The following is a 12,393-nucleotide window of genomic DNA, read 5'->3' as shown; positions in this document are numbered from 1 at the left end:
GAAAGCCTTGTGAGGCATTACAGCATATTCACCTCCCCAGACCCCAAGATACCCCTTAGGGGACTCACTGGTGTCCCCAGAGAGTCAGTGGGCACCTCTAGAGGATGGCTCAGAGCACTGCTGATACTCCAACTCCCTTCTGCAAAGCAGCATTTCCTCCAGGCAGGATCACGAGCAGGAATGGGGGATCTGAGCCTCCGTCCTGTGCCACGGTATTCCCACACAGATCCCTAATTTCTGTGGCTGATTTTAGTCCTGCTCTGTAAGAGCACTACTGCAAAGCCATTACTTCTGCCCTGCATTATTAATAAACACAGCTCCAGCCTCAGCCAGCCTCCACAAGCAAAGTGTGTGTCCTACTTTCAGGAAAATAAAAAAGGGAGGCTTTAATGAAGGAAGTTAAAACAAAACAACCATGAGCAAGACAGAATGCCTGCGAGGGAACATGCACCAGGCTTAATGAAGACATATATAATTTTTTTTTGTTTTATTGTGTCTCTGCAGCAGAGTGATTTTAGATGCTCATTTCTGCATACTTAAAAGGGACTTTTTAAGAACAGTGTCCTAAAAAAATAGGCTTATTGTAAGCATGAGTTTGCAATGCTGGTGTTTTGCCTTGGGTCTCTCCCTCTAAAAACTGTGGAAAATGCAGCAGGAAAATCACACAAAGCAGGAACTTGAAGTGGAATGGAAAGGCATTGATAGAATCACAGAACATCCTGAGTTGGGAGGCATCAACAAGGATCATCCAGTCCAATTCATGCCCTTGCTTGTAAGTCTCATTTGGAATGATCAGGGGAGTAACTTAACACCTTTTGGGCTCAAACACCAGCAAATATCCACTAGAAACCTGGCATTGGGAGAAGGAGAAATCAAGACTAGCTCCAGTCACCATTTCCCTTTCCTCACTGGAGGACTGAACCAAGGGGACTCTAGACTTCTCCAAGTTCCTCTCCTTGTTTCCTTCTGATGCTGTTGCAAAGTCTAGGTCACTACATCATTTAATTTCCCATGTGGATCCCAGGATTTTGGAAGCCACGAGGTCAAGAGAAGAGCATGAGGCATGGCTGACTTCCAGCGAAGCATCAGGGAGTGTTTGGAGAACATCAGGGAGAAAAGCGGGTGGGATTTGAAAACTGGAATTATCTTCGCTCAGGGGTTGATCTCCTGCCAAAACTTTGTAAGGAATCCAAAGCAAAATCCAAAGAGCAAAATTCATGAGGTTTGAGGCAAGAGACATCTGAGAGGGAGCAGGAGCATCTTCAGAGTGGAGCAGAGAGGGTGAAAAAGCTGGGACAGAATGGTTCTGTTCAAGAGATCTTGCCTGCAGTTACGTCCCAAGAATTCAGAAACCACAAGCTCTTCCCACCCTTTCCAACCTCTGTTCCAAGCAGTATTGAGGGGCACCTTTCCCTGGTTAATCTCCATTTGGAGAATCAGATGAACCCTTGGTTTGTGATTTGTTTTAGTGAGCTGGAGGGATTTCTGCCAGCAGGAACCACCTCCTGCCCAGCCTGGGAGCTTTGGAACAGGACCTTGTCCATGGATGGGATGTTCAGGAGCAGTAGATCTGCTGGGAACATGCAGCATCTCTTTCTTTTTTAGACTCAATGTCTAAAATCCCTTAAAAACATAATTAGAATTAGTCTGCTGTTTGAGAAGTCCAAGATTTTAACCCCCAAGCTGATTCCCAGTGTGTTTGAAGGACACCAGGAGCACATTCCTCTCCAGGCTTTTTCCAGCCTCCTGTGTGACAGCAGCTCCTTCAATCTGAGGAAACACTCTCTGTACTGATGAAGGTTTTAGCTCAGCCACTGAACCACAGAATTAGCTCAGCCCAATTCCATTTAACAGAGTTGAGGACGCTGTCACTCTGTCACATGTCCCCACTGCTGGGAGATTTTATGGCACTTCTTTTCCATCAGTTAGCTCTCAAAATTTCTTATTTTTTTCCTCCTGGAAGTCTGCTTTCCATTGAGAAGGGACCACTGAGTGTGGTGCTGGGAGGTCCTGAGCAGCAGAGCCTGCTTCTGCTTCCCAGAGTGGTTAAAATGGTTTAATATCCTGCTGTGATATTAAATGGTATTGATTTCAAGAGCTGTAAAAATTGTTTAGAACAGAACCACAGAATGGTTTGGGTTGGAAGGGACCTTAAGGACAATCCAGTTCCAACCCTGTGCTTGGGCAGGGACACCTTTATCTAAACCAAGTCTTTTCAACTTGGCCTCGAGATTTACGGGAAACTCCATGAAAAGTTTCAGCATTTTAAGTCCTATTTATTTTCTGAATTTTAATTTATTTCTGAATTTCTTAATGTATTTCTGAATTTCCTCACTAGTTTAGTGCTTAGCTGTGTTGCCCACTGGAAGGTTTTTGTTCTCCACGCAAAACCACCTGTCAGGTCCCTGGACATCAGGAGATTTCCGAGATGGAAATGATTAAATGGTGTCTAAGATGTACAAGAAACAATTCAGACCCCCCAAAATCCCTATCCTTCAGTGATTTGGGGTTTCCTCTCACATGGGTGTTCCCTTGGCCATGTGCCCACTCAGTGGAGGAGCTGCTGCCTGCGCAACTGGGGACAAGTGACATTTTATAATATCCAGGCCAAAATGCCAGAATGCTGCAGTATTTACATTCCTGGCTGAGCAGGGAGGACATTGCCAGCCTCTGGCAGGACAAGCTACTAATAAATTTGTGGGCTTTTTCTTATTCTATGGATTTAATTCCTCCAGTGTTTTATCCTTCAGGGGAAAGGAGGGTGGCCAGCACAAATCCAGGGGAACAAAAATTGTTTCATGTTCCATGGTAAGGCTTTAATGGGAAGAAATGCAGATAAAGGCCTTATTAAAAGCACATAAACCCGAACAAAACACAACAGATCCCTTCCAGAATCATCCACAATAAACAGTTTTATGGAATATGTGTAAACTGTGATGTAGAAAAGACAAAACCAAAAGATTTTGGCAACAAACCCCTCATTCCTGTTTCATCAGCCTTGGAAAGCGCCTGAGCCTGGGGATCCACTGATTTTATGACAACTGGGAGACTGAAAACTTGGCAATTAAGGGGAAGAGAGGGTTTAGCAAGACTGGCACAAAGTCCAGCTTTGTGTTCCTTGTGCAAGCAGCTCTTCCTGCTGCACACTGAGCTCAAAAGGCAGCTTCATCTGGGAGTGGTAAAATCCTGCAGCTCTCCTGAGGCAAAACCACTCAGAATAAACACCTCAAGCAACCAAAAGTCAAATTGAAGGGTGAGATATTATTTTTCATCTCCAGTGAGTACTTGGAAATGGATGAGCAAGGAATGTTTTCAGGCCTTTCTCAGAATTTTTACCTGGGGCGTAGCCAGGGCTGCTGGTTGGATACATGTTGGGATTGTAGGCTGGGGCAGCAGTGGGATAACCTGTTGGATAACCTGGAAGGAGAAGAAAACAGGAATTAGGATTTTATCAACTCAGCAAGGATGGCAGCCCTGAAGAGCAATAAACAACCTGTGTGAGCACACAGGCCAGCGAGGGAAAACACAGGTGGATTCTCTGGGGACAGGAAGGACCATGAATGTGCTCCACATGTGACATCATCAATATTTCATCTTTATTCCTGTAGGAAACAAGGAATGCAGGTGTGCTCACTGTGCTTTGGAGAAAACTGCTGGGAAAATCCATACTCTGAACGTGGAATTCAGGTACAAAACCCCACCAGCACAGCGATATTGGAAAGGTTTTCTTGGGCTGCGTGGCAGCACTTTGGAGAGCTCAGCACTTCCATTAAGCAGAGTTTCTTGCTGAAGGGAAGGCAGGGATCCTGCAGGAAAACATGCCCGCCTTGGATTCACCCATGGCTGCACAAGTGCTGTTCCCAGGAGGGACCTGATTACCTGCCAGGCCACCTGGAAGGACCCTTTGGAGCCACGCAGGGTTTAATGGGCACTTTGGGCAAGGCTGCAGAGCATCTTCAGCTTGCATCAGCCTCACTGGGAGGGGTCACAGGGAGTTCAGGGCAATTGTGTGATGGAAGTGGGGGGCTGGAAATCTGTGGCACACCCCAGAGCCTGTGTGCACCCACACAGGTGCAGGTGTCCTGCATCCAACTCCTACTCCACTGGAAATTCCAGTCCTCTGCGGAGAGCACAGACACAGCCTCTGCACCTCGGTCTGCTCCTTTTCCACAGAATCACACCATGTCCTGAGCTGGAAGGGACCCCAAGGATCATCCACCCCGACCCCTGGCCCTGCACAGACACCCCTAATCTTACCCTGTGCACCCCCGGGAAAGGTGTCCAAACAGTCCTGGAGCTCTGTGGGGCTGTGCCCGTTCCCTGGGGAGCCTGGGCAGTGCCCAGCACCTCTGGGGGAAGAGCCTTTCCCTGAAATCCAACCTAAACATCCCCTGGCACAGCTCCAGCCCTTCCCTGGGGTCCTGTCACTGCTTACCATTTTGCTTTTGATTTCCTTCAATTTCTTGCAGGTTTTCCCTACAGAAAAGAGTAATGCCCAAAAAACTCCATCCTCCTTATGTGCTGCTGAGTAAATCCCCCTGGCAGAGTGAATGGGACACATTAACCCTGCTTTGCTGGTGGACAATTTGGCTGTGCTGTGCGTCACCACCCGGCTTATCTGTATGTCCCCTTGGCCATCATCCCAGAGCAGAGCCAATGGAATGGCCCTTGGAGAGTGTTTCCATGCCAAGCCCCGCTGATACAGGCTGTTGGCTGCCAGCAAAGGCTGGGAGGAGGTAATTAGCAGTGGATTTACACCCATCTTTCTTAATATTTTATTTTATTAAATAAAAGCCAGCGTGGGTCTGTACTTCCCTCTTCTGAGCACCAAAAGAGACACAGCACAGTCCCCCCTCCCACACCCCAAATCCCACTGCTCTGAAACCCTGGTACCACTGACTTCTGTGGCGAAATGTTGAGGTTCATTTGAATAAATCTAATTCAACAATCATGGCTACTGTACTGGAATAAATGACTGGATGTTCTACCCTCTCATTTTCATCAGTGATATATTTGGCTTCTAAATCAGGTTAATTAAAAATTGCTGTAGTTAATGTTGGATAAGCAGCAGTTTAACAGATTTTTTTTTTTCTTTAGGCTACACAGAACTCTGTTTTCATCCTACCAAGGAATATCTAAAGCCTTTCAGCAATCAAGAAGCTCCTTAGAAAGTTATTAGCAGATCCAGTGATTGCAAGCAGAGCATTAATGATGAGGATCTTAAATCAGAAATATCCCTTCTGTCCAGTTCATTAGAAGACAACCATGTCTTTTCCGGGACATTTATTGCTCCACACTCTTCCTGTCTCCTCCTGACAATCTAGCCAGGGGTGCTAAACCAACTCCAGCTCACTTCTTGAAGTGTATTTCCCCTAAAATTCTCCCACCTGTGTTTCTCCACGGGGTTTTGCCTTCTTGGCTACATGAAGGTTGGAGTTGGAAGGGACCTTAAAGACCATCCCAATTCCCTGCCACGGGCACAGATGATGATGGCTGTGTGTGTCATGGTGTTGGGAAGTCCCCTGCTCATTTGCAAGGGATCTAGATGACAGGCTCTTGGGGCTCCAAGAGGTTCTTCTGACCTTTGCTGCTGGAAAATCCCCCCAAATAAGCCCTGAATCCCACAAACTGCTACAGTCTTTAGTAATAATCCTTAATTACCAGTCTTTAGTCACCAGCCATGACAAACACAGTTCTGTGTTGTTACAAGTGTTTCACTTGTGCCCTCTGAGATGCCACCAGCACTTACCCACTGTCAAAATCAGAAAAAAAACCCTCCTTTTCTCGGACCAAAATTTGCAATCTTGGGGTTATACCTTAAAAACAGAGCCTGAAATAAGTCAAGCCACAAGAGAAGTGTGGCTTTGGGTAAGATTTTCCATCCAGCTGAGTATTGAAGGATTTATTTCAGGCATATGGAGGCAACTGTGTATTTATAGAATCACAGAGTTGTTTCACTTGGAAAAGACCTCCAGGACCATCAGGTCCAAGCACACCCCAGCACTGCCAAGGCCACCACTAACCCACGTCCCCAAGTGCCACATCCACACCTATTTTAAAAACCTCCAGGGCTGGGGACTCAATTGGTCTTTCTGCTTTTTTTTTTTTGGGTTTAGTTTCTGCTTGGCAGGACTCTTCCTTGCCGTGGTATCTTTTGTTGTTCTGAAGGTAAGTTATGGCTGGGTTTGGATTCATTTCGGCTCAAATAAATATGATTTCTATCAAGGAAGCTTTAATAGCTTTGGATGCAAAAAGAAGCCCTGTTCTGCATTATCCTCCACTCTGATCTCATAAACTTTGATAAGTGCTGACCTCCAGCAAGAAAATTTGTCCTTTCTATTTTGAGGCAAAGCAGAGATGGGAAAGGTACAGGAAAATTAGTGCGGTTTGCTCCTTTTTTTGGACATAGTGAAAAATAAGAAAGGATCAAAATCTGGGGCAATCTGTGCCAGAAGAAACATGCCTGGAAATTCCCAGCACTCAAAATCCAGCAGGTTTAAAAATACATGAGGCATTTTTTATTTAGCAGGGCCTGTTGTGATTGGACAAAGGGAAAGGTTTCAAACTGAAGGAGGGTTGATTTAGATTAGATACGAGGAAGACATTTCTTACCATGAAGGTGATAAAACATTGGCACAGGGTGCCCAGAGAAGCTGTGGCTGCCCCTGGATCTGGAAATGTCCAAGGCCAGGTTGGATGGGGCTTGGAGCAACCTGGGATAGTGGAAAGTGTCCCTGTCCATGGACACTGGATGACCTTTAAAATATCTTTTCTGACTCAAAAGTACTCCATAAGCCTGTAATTTTTATAAATATAAATATATGTATATAAATTTTTGTAAATTCCTGATCCTGCTGCTGCTACTGCTCCCCTCCTGCCATGTCTGTCCTTCCTTATCACCCTGAATGAAAAATAACAGCAAGAGGCTCAAACCCTCTTGACATGCAAATGTCAGGAAGAGAAAGAAAATATCCTTTACTTTCTATGGATCTGCACATGACAGGACTCTGCTGGGCTTGAGGCCTTGCAATGGTGCAGAAGGAAAGAAAATGAGATGAAAAATATTGAACAAAATTTATTAGATTCCTCATAGAAGAAATCCAAAGTTGTTTTGTGGCTTATTTTAATTGAATATCATCTCCACAATCAATAGGAGTAAGAAAGGCAGTGTTCATTTAATCTCCTCCCCAAGGAAAACTCACAGCACTCCAGCTCTGGGAAGCACTGGCTGAGCTGCTTTAAAAATCACCACACAAAACTGTGCAAAGCAAAAAGCACACAGGGCTGCATCAAGTAGGTATTTAAAAGCCATCTTTAATTTTTCATGTATTTTTAAATGTTTCTGTATCAAAATCATCTAAATGACACCCAAGCCATGAAAATACACAAATGCTAAGGCTCTGAAGGTTCTCTTGAAATTCTTGAAAGAGAATTTGCTTCTCCTTGGCTGCAGAGCCCATGCTTTGGTCCATGTCTCAGCCTCCCACCCACTGAGAATTGTCACTTACAACACCGAATTCCAGAATGTGCCATTTCACTTCTTCAAGAGTAATTTCATTGACCATTATCTGATCAAGGCCTTAATTGCTACGAGCAGCTGACATTAATTTACAAGACAAAATATTCTCCTCCATTCTCTTCCTTCATGAGTCTCAAGCAGTGCAGACTCCTCAAAGTGGCCGTGTCACAAGGATTTTTACAGGGACAGATGATAAAGTCCCTTATCTAAGGGCAGGACAAAGCACTATAAAACCACACTTCAACTCCTTGAGCTGCCAAGGACTCCAGCTCCACACTTGCTGCAACTGAGAGCTCAATTAACCACCAGCATTCCTTGGAAGGAGAAGCCAGGCAGCCACACAAAACTGTCCCTCTTGTGGTATTCACTGCTCTGAGGTGGGTAAATTTGAGATAATATGAGATAAATATGAGGTAAATTTGCTGCCCAGGGCACAGGTGAGTCCCCATGCCTGAAGCCATGTGGATGTGGTGCTTGGGGACACGGGTCAGCGGTGGCTTTGTCAGTTCTGGGGAAATGGCTGGACTGAGTGGTCTTGGAGAGCTTTTCCAACCTGATTCTGTGCTTCTGTTTTACCAATCCTCCCTCTAAACCCCGTTAGCCACTGTCCACCCCTTTGTTTCTGCTGAGTGACAGCTTTGAAGCTGCAGCAGCCCCAGGAACACTTCTGCTTTATGATCACCTCATCGGGTCAGCCAGATGGAGCCAAAGCATTTTCCCCTGCAAAACACTTTCATGTTCTATTTTAAGCCCATCCAGCATTTCTCATTCTTTATTGCCCAGCCCTCAGAAACTCTTCCGAAATAGGATTTACAAGCACCTTCTCGGGACAAAAACGTGAGAAACTTCATGCCTTCAACTACACACAGCTGTAAATCCATTCCCTTTTGAGTGATTGGGAATTTCTTCCTGCAGAAAATCACATGTCGGGAAATGAATGATGTGCAGATTTGGTACTTGAGGAATTACCCTCAGAAGTGAGAAATGAGAGAGCAGACACCACGTAGGCTCCCTGGCACTGCTCCACCGAAGCCTCCACCAGCCAGACTTGCAGGAAAGGCTCTTGAACGTTGATTGCTGGGAGCGGTGACACCGGAAAGAATGTGCCTGGCGATGTGATGGAGAGGGGACATAGGGAAAGGAGCTGAGGAGGACATCTGGGAACTCCTTCTGCATCGGAAACCAGCCTCCAGAGAGGAAGAGCTCCAGCATTTCCCAAAGGACTCACAGCAGGGGTGTCATCAAAGCTTGCTCTCCCATGGCATGAGCCAATCTCATTCCAGAAGGATCTTCCCAGCCTGCCTGGCTCCTCACACATCTGCAGAGCTCCAGGCTTAGGCTGTGCAGCTCCTCCTGCCTTTTGGGGAGCTGTCCCCAGGGAATATCCCTTGGCATGTGGCGTTTAGGGAGGTGACCTCTGAGCAGCTTCTTACAAAGGGCAGTGCCAGACCTTCCCTGCTCAGTGGGAACTGTTTAAAACATCTCTGTTTGAACCCTGCTCTGCCAGCTCAGGGCAGGAAGGACAGGATAACCTTTCCTGTCTTCCCTCATCACACATTCGACACATTTCCATGGCAAGTTCTACCCAAACCTCTCCTGATGCCTCTCCTTGGACAAGCAGCCAGGTAAATGCACCTGGATGCTGCTGGAGCCCAGGGGCTGGAGCAGGTTTAATTTCCCACTGATCATCCCACATAACCACAGCTATCCCATCACTCACTCACCTCCTTGCCATGAAACTATTCCAGCCCACTCATGCTAAATGCATGTAAAAATAGAGGAAAAGCTGAAAGCAAGGGTGGGACTGTTCTGAAGAGCAACTTAATGGATGGTTGAGAATCCAGCATTTCTGAAGGCTCCGAGGATAATAAATACATTTGTTCCCATTAAAAAATGCCACCCCCTTATTACTGTTTCAAGCCTCATCAGCCCAAGAGCAGAGCAGTCAAATGAATGTGGATGCACCAGACACAGCAAGGCTTTGAAAAAAGATTTGCTCTCACATTTGACAATCTCGCTCCTGGAGGCCTTTTACAGTTGCTTCTTTTTTCCCCTGAAGGGTCCTTCCCTTTATATAAACAGCAACTATTGCCTGCTCGTTACACAGAGCCATGCAAAACCAACCTTCCACTGTCTCAGGCTGCTCCAAGCCCCGTCCAACCTGGCCTTGGACACCTCCAGGGGTCCAGGAGTAGCCACAGTTTCGCTGGGCACCCTGTGCCAGGGCACACCACCCTCCCAGGGAGGAATTCCTTCCTAATATCCCATCAATCCAGCCCCACATTCCCAGGATGTGAAGACATTACAGAGGAGGAGGAAGGCTCCCCAGGAGGGGAGGCAGTTCTGGACTTGCAGAGCAGAGGATGAGGAAGGAAGAGTGCAGGTCCTCTCTGATGAGAAGATATCTGTACCTCCTTCTGTCTCCTTCCTCTCCCTCCCCAGGATCACAGCTTGATCAAATTCCATTTGTGTGAAAGCACAGCTCCTTAAGGAATTTTCCTTAGGGCTTATCCACATTTTACATGGTGAACACAACACCTTGGAGGCCAAGGATGTGAGCTCCACAGGCATCACCCGTACCCATAACACAACCCCACAGAGAAACCCAAGCGCCCCAAAATGCCCACAAAACCCACAAGGATCCGGCAGGAAATCTTGTGTTTTGATGCCCATTTCCTTTATATTGCAGAGACTCCTAAGAAAGCAATGCTGACAGGGCTGGGAGTGGCAGAGGGGCCTCTGGCACGGGGTGATGGGGACAAAACCTCCAGTCCCTGGCAGGACGGCTGAGACACGTGGCACTACCTGTTTGTCCCCATTCCACAGGGTCACAGTGCTGACACAATGGGGTCCTGCCTGCCTGGAGGAGCTTTCCCCAGCTGGAGGTCAAAGGCAAGGGGATGGACAGTGGGGCCTCCCTGCCCTGAGGAGCCGCAGAATCCTGGCTGCTTCCTGCTGGGAATTTGGCTGGGCAAGAGATGATTTTGCACAGAGCTTTGAGCTCTTCCATGGGACTTTGTGGTTGCACCATGCCACACGTCAGCTGGAAGTTGTTTCCTTCATCATGCCAGGAATTAGGAGAATTTACAAGCCTAAAAAGATATTAAGGAAGTGACGGGAGCACTGCTTTGGACACACATTGCTCTGATTTTCTCTTCCTCAGACTAACCTTGCTTTCAGACCAATTTTTAAGGCTCAATACAGTTGCAAGATGTAGGAAAAAAGAGATTGTTCCATTCTTTCTTCAATTCCACCTCAGTTTTACTTCCCACCTACATCCAAAACAAACCTCCCAGGCCTTACTGCAGCTGTCTGGGTATGGGATGCATTTGGATGAGCAAAACTCATCCTGAAAACTAGAAGCAACTGTCCAAAAATATTAGAGAGATTGTTGATTGCTTAGTGCACACACTATAAATAAACCAGAGTGACAGAACTTGTCAGACTGTCAATCAATATCACTTCTGGGCCACAGACAAGTGTCATATCCTCTCCTGTGTTCAGAAAAGGCTCTGTGGGAAAGAAGTTCTGGAAAAGGGTTTAAGTTGTGCAATATTGATTCTCCTTGCAATGATGTGCTTCATTCTGTATTTGAAAATTCCAAAGTAGGGTATGAACAGCCCCTACTGATAAAATAAAAGGGTTTGTTGCTCCACAGAAAGTGGAAGCCTGAGATAAAGAAGCTCCTTTGCAGTTTTTCTTAAATACTCAATTGTGGCTCAACCTTATCCAATAATGGTCTCCAGGGAAATATTCAGCTGGAAAGATTTAAAATAAATTAAGATGGCAGAAGAGTGCTCAGCTTGAAACAGACCATGTAGTAATAGAATCCGAGGATGGTTTAGATTGGGAGGGACCTTAAAGCCCGCCAAGTGCCACCCCCTGCCATGGGCAGGGACACCTTCCACTGTTCCAGGTTGCTCCAAGCCCCATCCAACCTGGTCCTGAACACTCCCAGGATTGCCTTCATTTGCTTTTCAGTCATGACTCTGCCATTCCCCTGAATTTGTGGAGGGCGAGGAGAGCCTCACCTGGATGCTCCTGGTCTACTCTGGCAGAATTTTTATGGCAGCTGCAGAGGGCTGAGAAGGCCCTTTCTGGAGGAGTTGGGAATAGAAATGCAGGCAGGACTCCGTGCTCTCCACGCCCTCAGGTTATAGGTTACAGCAAGATATTTACAATAACTGTAATGGAAAACAGCCCTTTGTGATGTCCAAAATGCACTTGTTCATCTGGCTAATTTTCGATCCGTCCTTTTCAGCTCTGCGCCCAAGCCAGGAGCTAAAAAGAGGATCAGTTCAAACCCCATTTTTTTAGCTCTGTCACAGAGTGTGGTGCATGCAAAACCTCTGTGCTTCCAGCTAGGGAAAGGCAACTGTTTCACATTCCTGATGTCTTCCTCGATCCTGGAACTGGGAATTTGTCCCTGTTTTCTGACTGTTGTGATTTCTTTTTCCTGCCAAGTTGGTGTTTGCAACAACTGGGTACAAAATAGGATCCTGGAATGGTTTGGATTGAAAGAGGCGATGGCAAAAAGCTCCAGGCTTTTAGCTTTTCTTATTCCAAATGCTTGAACTAAATTTGCCAGGTTTGGAACTGCCTTAAAAAATGGTATTCCAGGTGTGTGGCCAAAGCCAAGGTGCCCAGCACTGCCCTGAGCATGATCAATGATTAACACAACAGAAACTGCCTGGTAATTAATCAATTAATCAGTAATCAATCAATTAATTAACTAATTAAGTCTCTCTATAGCATAAACATAGTCCTGGCTCCCATCTCTGCTTTTTACACTCCACTTTGTCCTCTGGCACTGGCAGCATCCTCCTGATTTCATCCTTGATTCACACCCTTAAACAACATCTCTGGGGACACCA

General features: G+C 46.3%; 1 protein-coding gene across 4 annotated transcripts in view; it reads right to left on the bottom strand.

The window, feature by feature from the left end:
• FAM168A (family with sequence similarity 168 member A) overlaps window positions 1-12,393 on the bottom strand; it is a 129,679-nt gene that overhangs the window by 12,623 nt on the left and 104,663 nt on the right. For all 4 annotated transcript variants that reach the window (XM_068180423.1, XM_068180426.1, XM_068180424.1 and 1 more), the window contains one exon: window positions 3,337-3,417. In XM_068180423.1, coding sequence (XP_068036524.1) covers window positions 3,337-3,417 — 81 coding nt within the window. The remainder of the gene's footprint in view (window positions 1-3,336; window positions 3,418-12,393) is intronic.

The sequence above is a fragment of the Anomalospiza imberbis genome, chromosome 2 (assembly GCF_031753505.1).
Source record: "Anomalospiza imberbis isolate Cuckoo-Finch-1a 21T00152 chromosome 2, ASM3175350v1, whole genome shotgun sequence".
NCBI classification, from domain to species: Eukaryota; Metazoa; Chordata; class Aves; order Passeriformes; family Viduidae; genus Anomalospiza; species Anomalospiza imberbis.
This window is presented reverse-complemented; position numbering and strand designations above follow the sequence as displayed.